General features: G+C 42.9%; 1 protein-coding gene across 10 annotated transcripts; it reads right to left on the reverse strand.

Annotated features, from left to right (window-relative positions):
- Nucleotides 1–164: 164 nt before the first annotated feature.
- On the reverse strand, nucleotides 165–18,288 carry osbpl9 (oxysterol binding protein-like 9). Of its 10 annotated transcripts, none has more exons than XM_061297384.1 (25): nucleotides 18,152–18,288; nucleotides 17,209–17,259; nucleotides 15,213–15,293; nucleotides 15,040–15,118; nucleotides 11,499–11,572; nucleotides 8,507–8,602; nucleotides 7,889–7,936; nucleotides 7,671–7,700; nucleotides 7,530–7,580; nucleotides 7,156–7,194; nucleotides 5,184–5,277; nucleotides 4,026–4,130; nucleotides 3,798–3,957; nucleotides 3,589–3,701; nucleotides 3,396–3,514; nucleotides 3,186–3,271; nucleotides 2,851–3,031; nucleotides 2,663–2,777; nucleotides 2,332–2,442; nucleotides 2,195–2,258; nucleotides 1,978–2,118; nucleotides 1,821–1,899; nucleotides 1,598–1,689; nucleotides 1,364–1,499; nucleotides 165–1,278 (listed from the first exon to the last, which is right to left on the reverse strand). In XM_061297384.1, the coding sequence occupies exons 1-25, from the start codon at nucleotides 18,260–18,262 to the stop codon at nucleotides 1,204–1,206; spliced, it is 2,331 nt and encodes a 776-aa protein (XP_061153368.1). In that variant the 5' UTR covers nucleotides 18,263–18,288; the 3' UTR covers nucleotides 165–1,203. The 10 variants fall into 10 exon arrangements, with proteins under 10 accessions (XP_061153368.1, XP_061153367.1, XP_061153372.1 ...); XM_061297383.1 differs by having other exon boundaries at nucleotides 3,589–3,718; nucleotides 3,797–3,957; XM_061297388.1 differs by lacking the exon at nucleotides 15,213–15,293.
- Between the last annotated feature and the right edge of the window lie 34 nt (nucleotides 18,289–18,322).

An 18,322-nucleotide genomic window follows, 5' to 3' on the forward strand; every position in this document is an offset into this window, starting at 1 on the left:
GGCATGATTGAATCGAATTTCCAAATTTTAGAGCTCAAATTAAGTTCATGCTATCGTGCCCCAAAATGTCAATAACCCTTAACTTTTAGGAGTTGCACATATCCACATTTGCTAAATTGTGGTGAATTAACCCGAATCACAAAGAAATAGTCTTGGACACAAAATTACTACATTTGATGTTCTTTAGTATTTTCAGGTGGAATTTATTATTATATCTCATCCATTGCATTTTGATCCATTGTCTACTTCACTGTAACTAAAATACTATCTCAGAAAAACTGACATGTAGAGTGGAATATGATCCCTGTGTTGATCACAACTTGGGTGGCAAAAAAAACAAAAAAGCTAAATGAACTCTAGCAGCACTATTAAAAAAAGCCACAATCATTTGTTCATAAATGCCTCCGGGTTACATAGAAACATATTCATAGGATTGCTCTATGCACGTTCATCTTCAGCAAACATGGCTGATACTTTAGATTGCATAAATATATTTATATCAGCGTGTTCAGATGCTATGGCTTGTGTGGATCTTAACTGTGTCCTACAATGAAAAAAAAAAAAAAAGGACCAAACTAATTTGAAATGAGAGCAGAACATCAAACGTGACCATTGGATACTTCCTTAAAAGTTTCATTATGATCAAATATTGTACACTATTGCCAGAAAGAAAAATAAAAAAGAATATATGCATCATATGTATATCTATATATAAACAGTTATAATGAGTTGCAGGCAAGCAGAGAAATATCATCTCCGCATAGTTAAGGTTCAACCATTCCATCATCATCATCATCATCATCATCATCATAAGGCTGCCAGACTCCTGGAGGGGACTTTCTTTCTTCGGTCACCGGATTCCCTGAGATGTCAAGCTCGGTTTTACATGAAAAGCTCGTTATTCGATTTCAACGCCCTCGATGAAGGGAGCGAGTGGCCTGGCTGTGAACCGGGGCCGCTCTATTAAGGAGTCAAGCGTTACAAATTGTCTCGATACATCTGAGGTGCTTTCCGTTTTAATTTCATACATTTCCATGGTTTTTACAAAGCTGCGTACACAATGCCATCGGCGGTCAGTCAGCCCTTGGCTCGGCGAGCAAGTGGTCTTTGCTAAAGAGTTCTTATGAAGACTCTGCAGTGTGCGTTCAATCTTAGAGCAAGTAGTGCGAGGGGGTCGGAGGGGGTGTACGCGCGTCGCTCCTCTCAGGGTCGAGGAGACGCTAGTCTCTTTAATAGCGGCTCGTCGTACACCCAGCACTCGCCGTCCTCGTGGAATAGCTGCAGACACACACACAAGGAAAGTCATTGTCATCAAAAGCTCATCGCTAAATGGTTGAAAGGTTAAAATGTCCGCCGGGCTCACCCTGGTCTCCCACTGTTGCTCGTTCTCTTTCCTCTCCCTGGCTTCCACTCTCTGCTTCTCCTCCAGCCGATGTTTGGCTTCCGTGGCGGCGTCGATGTCTTTGAGCTTCAGGTTGAGGGTCACGTCTCTCCAAAGTCTGTCGGGTGGGAGGAAGAAGGGGTGAGTCATTTTTTTTTGTCCCCCCCCCAAGTTCTGCAACGTACAAGACCGCCAAAAAAGGGTGAAACGTCTCACCTTCGAGACTCATATGGTAGCTGCTCTTCCAGCTTCCTGACTTTCTTCTTCATGATGCCCATTCTCTTAGTGTCAATGAATGGTGTGTTCTCCTGCAACACATTGCATGTAATCTTGCTTGTCATCCGGATAATAAATAAAAGTACAAAACCCATTTGCAATTTTTTTTTTTGGTAGCTTTGAGTTGAAAGATTTACAAACAAGAGTCTGAGGGAGAACTCACTCCTGTGGGCCACTTGGCAAACATCACTCCGTTCCATTCGCCTTCAATGGAGCAGAAAGATTTCTTATCATTCGGTGCACTGCAAACAACCATCGACAAAGTTATGAGGTTATGAAAGAGCCAGGAGGTAAAATCTTGAGGATTTTTGTTTTCTTACAAAATCTCTGCCGTGATTCGATGCTTCTTGCCGCCGTAGAAGGGTTTGGTGTGGAACACGATGTTGGCGCTGTAGCCTGATTTGGAGCACGAGATGTTGCACTCGCCGCCCAGCTCAACCCAGGGCACGGTCAAAATGGACCTGCGCAAAACAGCGGGGGTCGGTCAAACGTTGGCCGCCGAAGCGGGCCGACGCGGAGAGACGACGAAGCGCCCACCTGCCGTATCCGTTGGGGAAGTTGAGGATGTAATGTTCATCGTGTTCTAAACAGGAAACGCAGCCTGAAAGGAGAACGTCATCAATTCAACACTTGACGTGACATCATCAACGATCAATCAAGTGTATGGAAAGTACCTTGTCCAATATTATAAACCCCGATGGACATGCCGAGGAACTTAGACTTGGTCCAGATGTGAGCATTGAACTGGATCTTCTTACTTAAACATTCTGCGTAGAATGCAGAAACTGACAAAGGAAGAGACAAAGCACTTTAACAATTTGGGAACTCAGGATAAATAATTGTTTATACTATTTGGTTGATCATATTTTTCACAAATCCATGAACTTGGCCAATCCACATGTAGGTGTAATTTTTACAAAGTGTTGAAAATGATGATGGAAATAATTCTGTTATTTCCTATGTTGAAAATCATTAGATGATGTCCCACTGAAGACAATCACTCACTGGGTGGGTGATGAGAGACCTGCTCTGCCACAAAAGACACATTGTTGGGTGAAGACCATGGAACTGGACCATCTGATAGTGTGTCCTGCACAGGAGCAGGAGAAGGAGAAGATGTCTGAAAACAGAAGAAGCCACATGACACAGACTGTATACCAGCCTCAATCCGAGGGCGAGGGGGCGGCGCTAACCACAGGGGCGGAGGGCTCCTCAGTTTTGCAAGGCAGATCCCAGTGACAGAAGAAGACCTCTCCAAGGATGGGGTTGTAAGGCTTCTTGGCCACTGAGCCTTTCCTGCCCGCGTGGAAAGCGGACAGGTACCATTTGACCACGTGAACCATGCGCTCACGGGGATCCGCCTGCTCGGCGATACTGCGGGAAATCAGAGGATTACGTTAAATTGCATGCAGAAAAAAAAACAAAAACAAAACACAACTGCATTCACGATGGAAGACAATTTAAACGGCTCCATTCCGTCCTGTTTCGAGCAAACACAACAGCGATGGGAGAGTTAAAGGACTGTTACCTGACAAATAAGTCTGGATGTGCAAAGAAGTCAGCATACATTTCTAACAAAGATCTCCTTTCTAGGATGAAGGTAGGCAGGACCACCTGGGGGATTAGGATGGAAACAAACCACGACTCAGAACCAAACCCAAACAGCCCGCTGATGTTAGTGGTGAGTGAAAAAGCTCACAGCAAGGGATGGGCAAAGAAGAGTAAGCGGCAACGTTACCTTGGTGAGATCCATCCCTAGACGGACTTGTGAGAGCAGGTGCATGATGACGCTTTTGTGCTCCTCTACCGACTCGCCCTCCCCATCATCGTCGCGGTCGTCGTGGCTGTCGAACGGATCTGAGCGCAACAGTCTCTTTGTCAAGCGTCTGCCTAAAAATAATAAAACCCAAAGCGATTGTTTGCTTTTTCACCTGGTTCTGTGGTCCCGTTTGACATAGTCGAGTTGAGGGATTCTGTTGTGTCTGGTCTCTTCAATGCTGTTTCTTCATTATGAAGGGACGAGGCAGCCGGGGGTCCTGAGGGACTGAGGGCATCGGGACGCCAACGTTGGGAGAATCGAGGCGGAAGATAAGTAGACTGTCTCACATTGGCGTGACACAAATTAGTAGCAGCGACTCACTTCAAACAGTGTTTGGGGGAAGTGGTGCTCTGGTAGAACTCGTCCGCGTCGTAAAACTCATCCTCGCTGGAGGAATACGAGAAGTCCGGCACCGAGTGTGAGGGGAGGGGGATGAGCGATGGAGAGGTGACGCCGCTGTTGGGGCCTGAGGGGCCGCTCCCTGACGTAAAGGAGGTCAACTATTAGCATGCAGGTTACAGACAACAAAACGGCAACTAGGAGTTTCACCTGTGCTATTGGGTGTAGGGGTCTGCAAACTGCCCATCACAGTGACTACAGGACCAACAGGTAACGTAGAAGGTCGCTGGTCTGATTTACACACCTGAGAAGCATCTTTTGTACCAGAAGAAAAATAGATTGGAAGAGGAAAGTACACATTATAGCTTCCAATTAGCTGTTATGATGAATAGGTCACATATAAAGGCTTTGCAGTCTATTAGAGGACTGAATTAACAATGGTGCAATTTAAAGTTGACAGATTCACGGCATTATCGGATTAAAAGTTTCAATTTTAAAATGTAAACACCTATGGAGACGCAGACACTGCTTCCCATATTTGACCTTGTTTCAGGTGTCCATATAAACAGTGGTGTGGGAGAGAGAGCTGGTCAAACACAAGGGGGCGCTGTTGTCTCATCTCAAAATACACAACCTCCATTAGTTTGTTTCCACGCCCATTTCAGAGAACCGCAAAAAATACTTTGGTAAAAGCTCATTTAAGTTAACATGTTTTCTATTTGGATACATTTGACCGACGCGGTTGTTAATAGTTTGGCGGAATGACGCCAGACAAACAGCGTAGACTCAACGGGAGTTTCACTTCCAAACTCCCCCGGAAATGACGCGTGAAATAGAAAGCGGTTGAACGACCACTGTGTGACATGTTGCGGGTTGATTGAGATCCGACAAACGTCACCGGACGTAATCAAAACTGACGAAGCGCTGTAGCTTGCAATTTAACACGATATTATTATTGTTTAGTTGCTTTATTAATAAGGATAAGAGAAAACCTGTTGTTAATGATTCTTCACAATATTAAGCTCATTGCCATTTAAAGCAATGGTGGGAGACCAAAGCACTTAAAACGCATTTCATCATTTATTAATTTTTTTACGTCACTCTTATTTCTATTGTGCTGTATTTTTTTGTACAGAATCAGCATTATTGTGATGGCTCCTTGAGTCACCTTAAAAGCTCTTTTGCTGATTAATTTTATACAACTGCAAAGTGATTGGAGAGAATGCTATTTTTTTTTTCTAAAAACGTTTAGCATATTTATTTGGTTTGGCATACATAGACGTTTTTACGTCATCTTTAATCTTTCAAGAATAAATCAGAGGATTATGAGCATTGGGAGAAGTTGGGGAAGCAAACACGACCAGCTACCTGTGGGGAGAGTGGTCTGTGTTGGCATCGTGGTGTTGGCTACAGGAGTGTCCAGAGGCGGCTGGTAGATCCCATCCACGGGGTTGATGGTGCTCTAAGGGGAAATAGACGCGCACCACGTCAGCAACAATCGCTAATGGTACCGTTGTTCCTCACTCAAAATGTTTATGAACATATACATAATCGATACACCGCATATTCTGGTGTACTCCTAACGGGTCGATAATATCTATGACCACACATGCCTGCATTCTAATTTTGCTGAAACAATCTCTTTCACCCTTGATGATCGGTAGACCCAAGTACCCCCCTTCAGCCCACCCGCAAGTGTGGCTATCAATTTCCTCACGCTCTACTTCTCAGAATGACAGACATGAACAGATTTCATGAGTCTGATCAATATGCAAACAGCAGGAGCTTTAGAAGAATAATTGACAGTGCCTTTTGAACTTGAAACAAACGTACAGGAAATGATATCATTTTGAGCCAATCTGCTAATAATAGGACAAGTGAAACATAGTGCATTTATAATGGGTGTCTATTATCAACCTTTTTCACCATTTGTTTCACAGTTGTCTGCTATACTGTAATTTGGCTGTGACGTCATGATATATAAGTACTTGCTAAAAACGGCAATAAATCAAGATGATGTTCCATAATACGCTCAGACTATTAAGAGCCAATAAAAGCCGTGATGGCGAGGTTGAAACGATTTCGTCTACTCCTCTAACCTTCCTGTTGTGCAACGCCTCTATAAAAGCCAAGCCATGACAACTAATAACAGCCAATTACAGAAAAAAAAAAGTCTGGCACCACAAAGCAGGACTGAGGAGCCATGACCAAAGTGGCCGGCCGTAGAGAGCAAATTATATCGAAGGGCAAAGTAATGCCAACGCAGCAGGTAGTTAGCTTGACAAACAGTCACACATATACATGGATATGAAAGATAAACATTGGGAGAAGATCAATGAACTCCCATGGGGGCGTTTCTAGTATTTTAAAGATAGGGTGTAAAGAAATGTAATCGACCATATGTGCACATGCGATGCAGATGTCACAGACGGCGAAATGCTTTTAAAGCCGTAGAAATATATTCAGCACTAGCTTATGCAGAAAAAAAAAAACCATGCTCATCTAGGTTTATCTGTAATACTGTACTGTGCGTAATGTCTTGGAGATTAACTGCAGCTATAAGAGCAATGCGGGGGCCTGTGTACTGTCGGCCCAAGATACAGGCAGAATTTATTGGGCAGTACGCAATCGTTATTGGGAGCGGCGAATGCTTCGTAAAAATGTTTCGGGCTTGTGTTACGGGGGGGGATTGCACATCCATAAACTTTATTTGATATGAATCGGGGGTGGGTGGATAAAGTTAAACTAAAAATAAAGGTTTACCTTGCTGCTAATGTTTCAGAGTTAGAAAATGCTAATTATTTAATACATCAAGAGTGGAGGGGGGAATAAAATCAGATATTAAAGTTTCACCTCCCTGAGATGCTAATTATAGAATACACGAAGTATGGACGACACCTGCATTTGCGCAAACTCCGAGGATGGCCGCCTAGCTATTAGTGCCCGGGTGGGTCAATATGGGTCGATGGTGCATTTGTTGACCCAAGTGCAGTGCAGCATTCTCGCACACAATGCATGAAAACATGTTCTGAGCATACGACACACTTTTTTCTGACAAACAAAACACACTAGGAAATAGTTCCCAACCAGTAATTATAAAGACTGCATCAAAGATAAAAATCAGGAAATTGTTCCAAAAGATCAAGAGGAAATAGTGGCAGATGAGAGGAAAGAAATTGAGATAGAAACAAATCTCCGTAATGACGACGACATGCATTAAGAGATTCCATTGTATCACTCTCCTCTCCTACAGTGTGGTGAATGAAGTGAGAGGGGAAAAGAAAGTTAGCAGTTGATTTGATTTCAATCCTTGTCATGGACAGAGAATGTCAAAACTTACTATTAGTCCGTTTGCGTGTTGCTGTTCGTTACTTTGGTCCTTAAAATTTTAAGAAGACAATGTTAGACTACTGATGTAGATGTCATGTCATTTCGCAACTTGCCACATGTAGTAGGAATCCTTTCATCACATCAGCGTTCATAATAAGTAGATGGAATTATTATTTTGATGGTTTTTTTTTTTTTTTTGCCCCTCGTGTTTAAAAAGCAGACGTGATGAAATGATTACATCCTCGTTGACCGCTGACCCAAGCAGCAACCTAAGCTGGGAACTACCCCAGAAATATAAACAGACGTGGTCACATGATGATTCCGGGCAAATGTCACACCCAAGCAGCAACACAAAAAGCACGCGGGCAAAAATATCACGCTTACCTTGGCAATTTGCAGTAGAACAATACAGTGCTTGATGGACTCTACCATACTCTGAAAGGAAAAAAAAAAGCCAGCATAGCAAGTCAATCAGTAAGCAGGAACTGAAAAGCAGGAAGGAAAGTGTGTTAAGGTTGGACTTACACAAGTAGTCTCCTTCAAACTTTCAATTTTCTGAAAAACCAAAAAAAGTGTAACGCTGTAAAATCCGACATTAGGAAACTACAGGGAAACAAATATGACATTAGGCTTTCTCAAATGAACATTTTCTTTTCTTTATATTATCGGTGAAATTGTTTCCTGTGTCATTTTCGCCAGGTCTCTGACGGCCAGGAAAAAAAAAAACAGTTGCTCGTACTCACCCTGCGAGATTCATCCTCTTTGCAGTCCTTGATCTTCTCATCAAAAAGCTGCGGGAAAGGGAGAAATCACAATGAGAAAAGGCTACTTTTTGTGGTACTGCAACAAACCGTGCGGTCCGCGACACCCACATGTTTTCAATTTAAATGCCTATACTATTCCAGACTTTGAAGCCTGTAAAATGCAAACAACTTTATCTTGATCGAGATTATGAGCCGCGGTCATAATTAAACTCAGGACACTGTGTCAGTTATCTTTATTTTTGTTTTTTATAGTTCATAAATGTCTCATTTCTCTCTTTTTTATGTAGTTTAGACGTTAAAAACACTTTTTGTCACTTTCATTAGTCATTTGTATTTTCAAACAGTGTTTTCTGTAAGTTAAACTATAGTTGGGCACTACAAAAATGTCAATTTTGTTAAGTTTTTTGTTTGTCTGGATGGATTAATTGAATTCATTGATTTCTCATGGGGAATATCGCTTTGGTTTTCGAACGATTTGACTCCAGACAAAACGGTTGAGTCAACACGGCTTATATATAAAACCGCAAACAAGTGTGATATACTACACGCGAGTGAGGTCAACGCTCTCCGTCCCCGAGACGATATCAGCTGCTCTACCTTTAACTGGTCGATCAGAATCTGTAGATAGGCATCAGCTTCAGCAAGTTTTCTGTCAAAGTCTTGGACGCTTGGTACAAATTCTGTCTGTGCCTCCTGTGATTGGGGATAAAAAGAACGGAAATAAAGATCATTAGTACAACCCGACCAAAAGTCTACCATGATGTTGTATTTGCACAGTAAAACAAACACTGTGTCATACGTCCTGACCATGAAGGCTTTTGTAAATTCACTTCATGGCAGACGGAAACATCGGAAAATGGTCCACTATTGTTTTCAGCCTTGCTTGTACAAAAGGCCAACAGTCTGTCTGGGATCAGTGCATTCATTAAACAAATCAACGCAACCAAGACAGGAAAGCTGATAGTGTGTGCGTAAATCACCCACGCATAATTGTAGCTTGATTAAAAATGGACTTAATCCAGGCACAGAGCAATCCAGTTAGGGACAATTTAATTACATGATGCACATTATAAGGTCATTACTAGAGTAATGGTAGAGGGGGATGTACTGGGTCATCTGTCTGGTGACAGCAGAACTTCCAATGCCAACGTGGCAAAGATTTGGAGAGCAAGCAAAGTGTTCTGGGAAAATATGCCGAAAAAACTAAAGGAGATTAATCCATCATCACGCGTGACATCACGCAAGATGTTAGCATATCACCAGGGACGTCAAGCTTAGCCGCAACCACCAGAAAGGAAACGTGATGATAACCACAGAGCAGGAAACTTACTGCCTGGCTGCTCGGTCGTCCGAATAAATTAATTCAACAGCAATTATATGCACAAATTAATTTTACTAAACATGTAGCTAATGTTTTACTTTATTTCGGTTTCACTATGCCGTTCCCTTTTTTGCCGTTATCTAGTTAAGCATATTTAAATGTTAGGAAAAAATAAGATGACACCTTTGAGCTGTGATAAATAAATACAGTTTTACATTATTTTTTACCCTTGACAACAATTTATATGTTAACCAGCTTCACTAAACAGATTGTGCTGGTCTTTGGAAGTTATACTATAACCAGAAAACACGGCTGACGCAAAAAGTGCAGTTGAATATGCACAGACTTCCCTAAAAAAAAAAGGAAAAAAAAAGTCAACAGAGAAAATATATTAACAGACGGGCAGGCTGTTTGGCAAGAAGAATAACAGCAGCCACAATGCAGAGCGGCACTCGGATACAATCCAGTCACGTAATCAAACCTTTGCGGACGATACGCGTGCTCTGATTTTGTTGTGAGGTTCAGTGCTGGTGTGTCGTGGAGCTGCACGGCTTTTTCCTCCTGCTAAAGTGCATCTTAAGGGGACGTGTAGAAAAGCCATGAGCAGCCAAACGCCGCCCTTGTAATCTATTTAAAAATGAAAAGTGCACTCTCTGTATAGAGAACAATGTTTGTGCTAGCTCAGCTTCCATCAAGCCTGCTGCTAACTGACCAAACTTCCTCAAAGGGGTCAAAGGTGCTTTCACTGTCCTCATGACAGGACAATGTAGGTGGCTGCCCGGGAGCCTGAACAAAAATAAAGGTAAATAATCACTATGGGGGTCATTTTAGGTGATTAAATGCATCAATCACAGATATTATATAAAGTGTTGTACTTCATCCACATTCGCAATAATTTTGATGCGCAATTGCGATTGATTCCTTGACCATTTAAGATTCTTATTTTTCAGAGTATCTAGAAAAATTACAAAGCTGCTGTTTTTACATTGCAAACAAGATTTTGCAGACACGTCACATGCTTCCCATCAGTTTCTTAAAATAACCCCCCACTCCACCGTGCCCCTACACTCCCACTTCTTCCGGATTGGAAATATTTTAAAGGAGTTTAAAAAGTGTCACCACACAGTCAAAGTCTCACAACAGCAAACTAAACAAACAACACTACTTTTAGACCCTCCCCCTTTTTGTATTTGTCTTTCCACGTTGTTTGTCTCAACAGCGCACTGCAGCTGTTGACATTTTTCCGTGATGCAGCGCTGTCGTTGCGTTTTACTTACAGTATTCCGCCCTCCAATAGACATGCTGAATTAAACTACGCACATCTTGTCCATCAGGCCATTAAAACCCGAAACAGACTCCTTCCTCTGCCTCTTCGTCATTTCCTTCTTCCGAGCTCTGGTCCAAGTTAGCCTTCTGTCTCACTCTTGCCTCCTCTTCCTCTTTTTTTCTAAAAGGAACAGCAAACACTATTCTTGGGCTCCACCGCAGTATGACAACATCCCGCTCAGCAACCTTTGGAGCAAGTTAGCCGGAGTTGATCCCGTCTTATCTCCGATGGAAAGGGCGTTTCGTATGAGGCAGACAGCCGAGTTAATCCAGGACCCCTCCCCTGGCAGGAAAGGCAAACTTCCTTTCTCGTGGGCAGTGGAGAAAACACAGCAAAGCAGCAGCAAAAGCTGACAGGGTCAAGTATCGGCAAATGGCTGCTCTCATTGGCCGAGGCAGCTGGGGAAGATGTTTGGTTGAGCCGGCAAGCAAATCTCAGATTGGAAAGAGAGGGTCACGTGATACGACCACAGCAGCGTGTTAAGTCTGTGCGCGCGCGTGTGTGTGTGTGTGTGTGTGTGTGTGTGTGTGTGTGTGTCTATACTGAGTAATGCACTGAGCTCATCAGCAGGATTTGCCTCAGAGTGGTGGTGGCCGTGAGCAAATCAAGTGAAATAAATAAAAGGGATACATTAATATTGAAGCTTTTAAACAATTATGATAGAACGAAAAAAACCACAATTTAGTTAAAAAAAAAAACAAAAAAAAAACATAATACGATTGCTTAAAATTCCAAAGTGTCGCGAGCGATAAACCGCAATGTTGTGCGAACAAAGCTAATCAATTCATTTCCAAATGCAAACAGGGTGAAGTCAATTTGAATTCACGTGAACTAAAACAGAAAGATGCCCCACAGCTAAATGTGTTTTATTTACACAGAGCTGAAAAGATTAAAAACATGCAGTCACAGACAAATGCAAACACGCACAAACGGTTTCCTACCCGGAGTTGGGTGTGCCGCAAGATCGTTCCCTCTAAGGCGTGGATCCACTTCTCTCGCTCGTCCGCATCTCGGGCTGAGGGCGCAAGCATACAGACACACCCAGTGAGCCATATTTCTTACATGGACACATCAGCAGCATACACACTTGAGAAGATAAAACAATTCAATGTTTTATAGGGCGGCGTTTTGTTTCTGTGATGTCACCTGTTTGAAATGGGTGAAATAGAGCAAGACACAAACACCGCCCTCAAACAGACCGACATTGAACAGTGACCCAAAACAGACCATAACATGCGTGACTTGTGGCGTCAGAGACACGTGCAGTGCTTAACACATCATTTTAAATTCATCAGATGAGCACGCTTTTGTTTTGCCACTTGTTGTAAACTGAAAATGACATCACAGTTGCGTAGCTCAGCTTGCCTGGCAGCAAAAGTTTTCTTATGAATAAAGTCATCAATTTGCAATGCGATGCAATCGACTAAGATGATTGTTTTGAATAAATGAGTTTTAGTGGTTGGATTAATACAGAGTTTTGAAATCAATGAATAATGCAAAAATAATGGTGATTGTATGTTTTCATTTTCTCTCTATTTCTATGAGAAAATTAATACTAATTTGAAAAAAAATAATAATACTCATTTTAGCATTAATTATATCCATAACCTAAAAAAATATATCGGTCACTACTAAAGCTATTAATTTAGAAATGTGTCCTGTAGCTGACCTAGGGTGGTGGTAATGACTAAATTTGACATAAACAGCAATAACATGAAGACAGCCGAGCAGCAACAAATAGATGGATGAGTTAAGACAAACTGAGCAGCTCTGAGACAGCCCAGGCTCACTTTGCCCTCAAGCCTAATAGACTCTCCAGACGAAGAGGTGACCGAGGGCCAATGTTATTTAGCTCCTCTCGTGATGGAGCTAGCGCCACGGCAATTTTTGACGCAATGAAAAGAGACAAGAATCAAACCAGTGTATAAATTGTGTTACTTTAACTTTTACGAGCAAAATAAATCCTGCCTTAATAGCAAGGGAGGGATTTCGAAGTAAAGAGGTCAAAGTATTGAGGAGAAACATTTGCGTTTCAAATGCTTAGCATCTGCTGTCCTCTGTCTGTCCAAAATGCATCTGAATTATTCATGCCGCCGTTTCCTCACACCTCCATCTTTCTACCGGCTGATGTTTGCGTGCATACTCCAGAGGGGGGGACGGCAAACCAAGTGTGGTGCAATGACATTGCAGCATTTTAAGGGGAATGAATACAAATGTGTCCCTTTAGGTTGAATTGCTCTTGGGTAATCGGCCAAGTACCAGACAAAATGCTTTGGGGGGGGGGGGGGGGGGGGGATTGAAAATGGAGCCTATGTGGGTCAAGGCAAGGAATGGAGCAGCCACGAGGGCTTTTCTTGCTGCTGACAAAAGTGCAAGACAGGAAGGATCGTGACGGGAGATAAGAGGAGGTGAATGAGAGTGGAGGAAAAAGGGGATGCTAAAAGGCTCTCAGGTAACTCAGACACCGCCAGTAGAGAGCGTCTGATTAATAATGGATGCTCGTCTAAATAAAAGCACAGTAGAGACGGAGACACAATCGAAGCTGCCACAGCGGCCGAATAACAACTACACTTCTGCTTATGAGCTGGACCGTCCCGTCGGAGGCATCGTGTTTTAATCCCGGACAAACATCGTAAGAGCAACACAGAAATTCATAAATATGAGGAAAACCACTTGCAGACGTATAGTTATAGTAGCGGCGATCCAAAGAGACTGACAATCCATCCTCCTCAGACCCAGATCATTTTACCGCGACAGAGGAATCTCCTCGGCACAACATCCTGTGCATCATTGCATCACCGAGCTAAAAGCCTGTCTAATGTTCAGCACATATCTTGTGCTCATCTTCCACTTATTCCTCCAGCAGGACAAGGGATGGCTTAGTCTCAGGTTGGACAACACATCAGCCGTCATCGTAACCGGATGTTGGACGAGGTAGAAGAGGTCAAGTAAAATAAAAATATGTTCTACGCATGGCATTCTGATTAAGATTGCATTGGTGGGATATTTATATCACAGGAAAATCCACTTGTTTTTATTCCAATTTGCTTAACTTGCAAACATCACATGACTTGTTATCTGAGCCCTGAGGAACTGTGATGTCATTTTCATCCGACAGCAAGTGGCAAAATGGCCTTTCCCTGAAGTGGATTTAAAAAATAAAAAAAACAGATGGATTTTTCTACTTAATCTATGTTCCACTAATGTAACATTAAACAAAATACCGTGTTTCGACTAGTGGGACAACATGGAAGATGTCAAAAAAAAAAAAAAAAAAAAGTGACTTGACTTCCCCTTTAAGATTCTGTCAGGAGTTAACCTTCAATGACTTTAAATGTAGTTGTGCACGATTATGTCAGTCTTGAAAAATGTCTCAACCTAATAAAGCAAAATTGATAGCATAGTCATACTTTCACAATGAGTCAACAGTAGGTCAACGTGTAAGACTGCACATAGCCCTTTCTCAAACACCTGACTAAACAATCTACCTTGAACCGCAGTCGCAAAACCAATACGCCCAAGCGACACAGGGCACACGGCTCCACCTGAACTGTAAATCCTTGGCGAGAATTCATCAACCCCCTCTCCTCTCCGTCTTTTTGCCTGGAGTTGTTGACATGCATGTGGACCGAGCCAGGTGTGGGGTTTTCTCCTTACCCTTCCGTTTGTAGAACCACAGCATACAGCTTCGGAACACAGACATGGGAGAGGGCATGGAGGAGGTGAGAGGGGCGGGGGGCCCATGGACGTGGCTGCCGGTGATGAAATGGGAGGGTGGGGTGCGGCTAATTTAGGCGGTGAGATGACAAATGGACACCAGAACAGATGCAACGGAAACGGGGACTGCTGCTAGCTCAAAACCTGGCGGGGTGATGTAAGACAAAAGTCCCTGCGGGTGTGCTGGCTCGAGAAATGCTGGCGCGGCGGCGGCGTGATGATGCCGTTGCTGGGAGCCAATCCCGTCGCTATGGTCGGACGGAGCGGTCGTTAGGGCTTCGAGTGAAGGACGGTGCGTGGCGGCAGCCAACAGAGACCTGAGCTCAGCTTCCAGCTCAGCAGTATTCCATTATTATCCCCAGAGGCGCAGCTGCAAGGCAGGCAGGCAGCAATCTTCGTGGCAGTCAGGAGTGCTGAGGAAAACAGATTCCTTGTTTGCTCTTCCCGGAATCTATGCGGCGGGGCAGCGGAACCAATCTCGGTCATCCAACTTGGTGAGGCGATGCTCCGTCCGACGGGCGGGAGAAAAGCTTCAAAATTGCTCACAGCACACTTTGGCTGCGCACGTTTCCTGGCATTCGACGAGACTGACCCAAGTCTTTAATGGGGGGAGGGGGTGGGGGAGAAGAGTTGGGGGGGGGGCTGATGGGGCAAGCGAGCAAATGAACAGCAGCTCCGGGAGGAAGAGAGACCACAGAGATAGCCAGCCGGGGATGGAAAAAGACGAAAAGAAAGACAAGGCAAATGAAAATCGAGTCGGCTCACCTTGGAAATGGAAAGTCTTCTGGTCCACTGTGATGGTGAAAGTGCTGTCGTCCTCGTCATCAATGCCGATCACAGCGCCCTGGCGAGAGGGAAGCGAGCGTCAGTGTGAGCGAGCGGGAGGTGGGAGAGAGAGAGAAAGACACACACAGACACTTCCGTTCCCTCTCCTTTACCTTTTCTCCAATCTCAACACCTTCAAATGGCTCATCTCCTTCTGCCGTATCTTTCTCCCTCACAAACACATGAGCATAGCACTTTGGAGGAAAGGAGAGAGGGGGAAAAGGTATGAAGAGGAGGAGGTGGGGTTTTGGAAAGAAGAGGAGGAGGAGGAGGAGGAGAAAGGCGGGGAAGGGGAGGAGAGGAACCGACACACAAGGGACAGGCGGCCAACAGATTAAAAGGACTGCAGAGGAACAAGACTGCTGGCAAGCTAACTGGGCGTGTGACTCACAGCTGCCTACTGCACAAACCGAGGAAGGGGCCACACATGGATAACTTTGGAGGGGCGGATATGACGTTTTATATTTGTCTGAGTAGGTTTGCTACCAAGCAAATAACTACTACAGATGTCCACCATAAAACTTGGTAGCAGGCGTGGCCTTAAGAACCCGTTAGACTCTCGCACAGCTTTCAGGAAACTTAATTGCATCACTGTCAAGTTGTTCGCTTTCAAGTCAGAATCGGCATTTGTGAGATTAAACAATTCACATATTATGTAAAATGATAACAGGTGAGTGAAGTCAAGCTCAATATTGTCAAATTGGAGATAATATGACCTCATGGGTGTTGTGACTTTAGAAAAATATTGCATATTTTTTGGAGTCAATAAAACCTTTTGATTTAAAACATTTTTTGGGGTGCCAAATCACTTTAATTGTTCTGAGTAGTCAAAATTGTGATATTTATTTTTACCATAATCATCCAGGCCTAGTCTGCACTCTGCAGTTATAGAAATGACCAAAACATAGCTTTAAACGCACATTAACCTAGGTATAATTTTTATATAAAAGGTAATAGCATTTATAGAAGAGGTAAACAAATAACAATATGGTAAGAAAACCCTGAACACCGTCAGAAATAAAGCAAAACGTGAACTACTTCATAATCGTAAAAATTGTTGCCTCACGTATAGGAATGGAATAATATTGACTTACTAAAATCCGGAATGTTCCGAACTATGAAGGACCAAATCATAAATTCTAATCAATAAATGACTCAAGTGTTTGTCTTGGTTAATTATTTATTGAAGGGCAATAATGTAGTACTTTGAACCGTGACCTCTTTCACAGAGGATTTGTTTATGTTGTTGGATGTGCGTGTGACTTGTGAGACAGTGCGGCAGACAGAAATAGCTCATCGAAGTCTTCAGTCTAGCGAATAAAAGCGATAACTGTATAAAGTCGTGACTGTCTTCTCTAAATTGGCACGAAATGTGCAGAGAAGCGTAGATTATTATTATTATAAAATGTTCTATTCTGGTCTGATATGTGACAGGCTCACTCCTGTCAAGCAAGGCGACATCCGTGTTTTGCAATGACAGAACTGTTGGAAATTTGTATAAACTATGCGAGTGTCAGAGTGCATATCTCAACATGCTGGAATGCATGTTGAATCACTCCCTCAATGGCCTCAATGGAACAGACTGCTTTGGGAGTTGGCAAACTCTACTGCCACCTGGTGGTGAATTATCATAAAGCACAATATAATCTTAGTGACAGTTTAGAAAGTTTAGATTTGTCAATATTCACTTTAAAAATATGACAATAATTAATTTATTATTAATCATATTAATCTCAATAATAGGCCCAAATATTTTTCTATCTTATCAATGTAGATTTTTGATATAATCATAATCTTTAATTATATTACATGGGTACGCAAGGTACACACACCATATTGATGGCTTGGTGCTATTTTTCTGCTACGGAGACCCAAAGGAGACAAATTTGCTTTAATCAGAAAATGATTAAACATTTATTATGCCTGTGACTGCCTCGTGATAACCTTACCCTTGCTTGACTGATGTCATATCCATAAGTATAACATTCTTTTAACACTTTAGCTCAGGTAATGTGTCTAAAATGTTTTACCCAAAAATTTTAAGGGCACTTATTTGACTGAAACTGTGATGTCATCATTCATTGATGCCAATCACTTGGAAAAACCTACCCGAAGTCGCACACAGCCTCTTCTGGATCCTCGCATCATCTTGTCCTTTGACTGAAAACAAACAGAACAAGCCTTTATTTACAAGACAGGGCAACCATAATCCATGCATAACAATTCCTCGAGGCTGAATTCCAAGCTAAACTGGATTTTAAACAGGGGTGGTGCGTGCAGAACTGCAACCGCAAAGAAACACCGGACTCCTCTGTGAACAATTAGAGCTCTTCATGAATTCCGCATGATTGTTGGCATGACAGAGCTTGTAGGAGGGGAAAAGTTAAGTATTTCCTGATGGGATTAGCTGCATCATGCACCACAGCAGACACAAATAACAGGGTTAATTTACATTGTATAATTTCTCAACGTAAGAATTCCAGCTCTTCTAACAAGCATGCTCCTAAGTGATTAATACTTTAGAAGAACATTTACATACCACACATAAGCATAATTGGAGCTTGTTATGAAGTGGCAGCTGGTAATGTTTGCCATTGTCATGCTATTTCATCTAAACTAACTAAAGTAACGTTAGCTACCGACTCCTTCCACTCTCTCTCATCTACAGTCAAACAACTAGTAATAATAGTACTGTCACATATCAACTAAAGGTTCATGACAATTAACACAATTGTACCTCGCTGAAAACCAAAACACCCGATTATCCGATACTACGTCGCGTAGGTGTTGAAGATGTTTTCGATTTATGCTTTTGCTAACAATGTAGCTAAACGGAAATAGGGATGAAATACTGCCATCGGATTGGTCGGTTGGATTTCATAGAGCCTCGTGATTGGTCCATGTGACAATTCGTCACCGAGCAGACTCGCCTGTTGGTCCCTGAGACTCCCCAACTCCTGACAAACACCAAAGGCCGTCATCTCAGCCAGCGATAACTTCTACCACCCCAGCTGAACGCTTCAGGGTTACAAACCGGAGAGAACAGACGTACCGTGTAGTAAGACAGTAGGCCAGCATTGTAGTCCAACACAAACCAGCGGTACTGCCAGCCTTTCATGACGTTAGTCCACTTGCTCAGTGGCCCCTCCATGATAGACGCCATCTTTACAATACCGACGATTGGGAGGAGTCGGATATGCTGTGCAGTGACGTCACGATAAAC

The sequence above is a fragment of the Syngnathus typhle genome, linkage group LG14, assembly GCF_033458585.1.
Source record: "Syngnathus typhle isolate RoL2023-S1 ecotype Sweden linkage group LG14, RoL_Styp_1.0, whole genome shotgun sequence".
NCBI lineage: Eukaryota > Metazoa > Chordata > Actinopteri > Syngnathiformes > Syngnathidae > Syngnathus > Syngnathus typhle.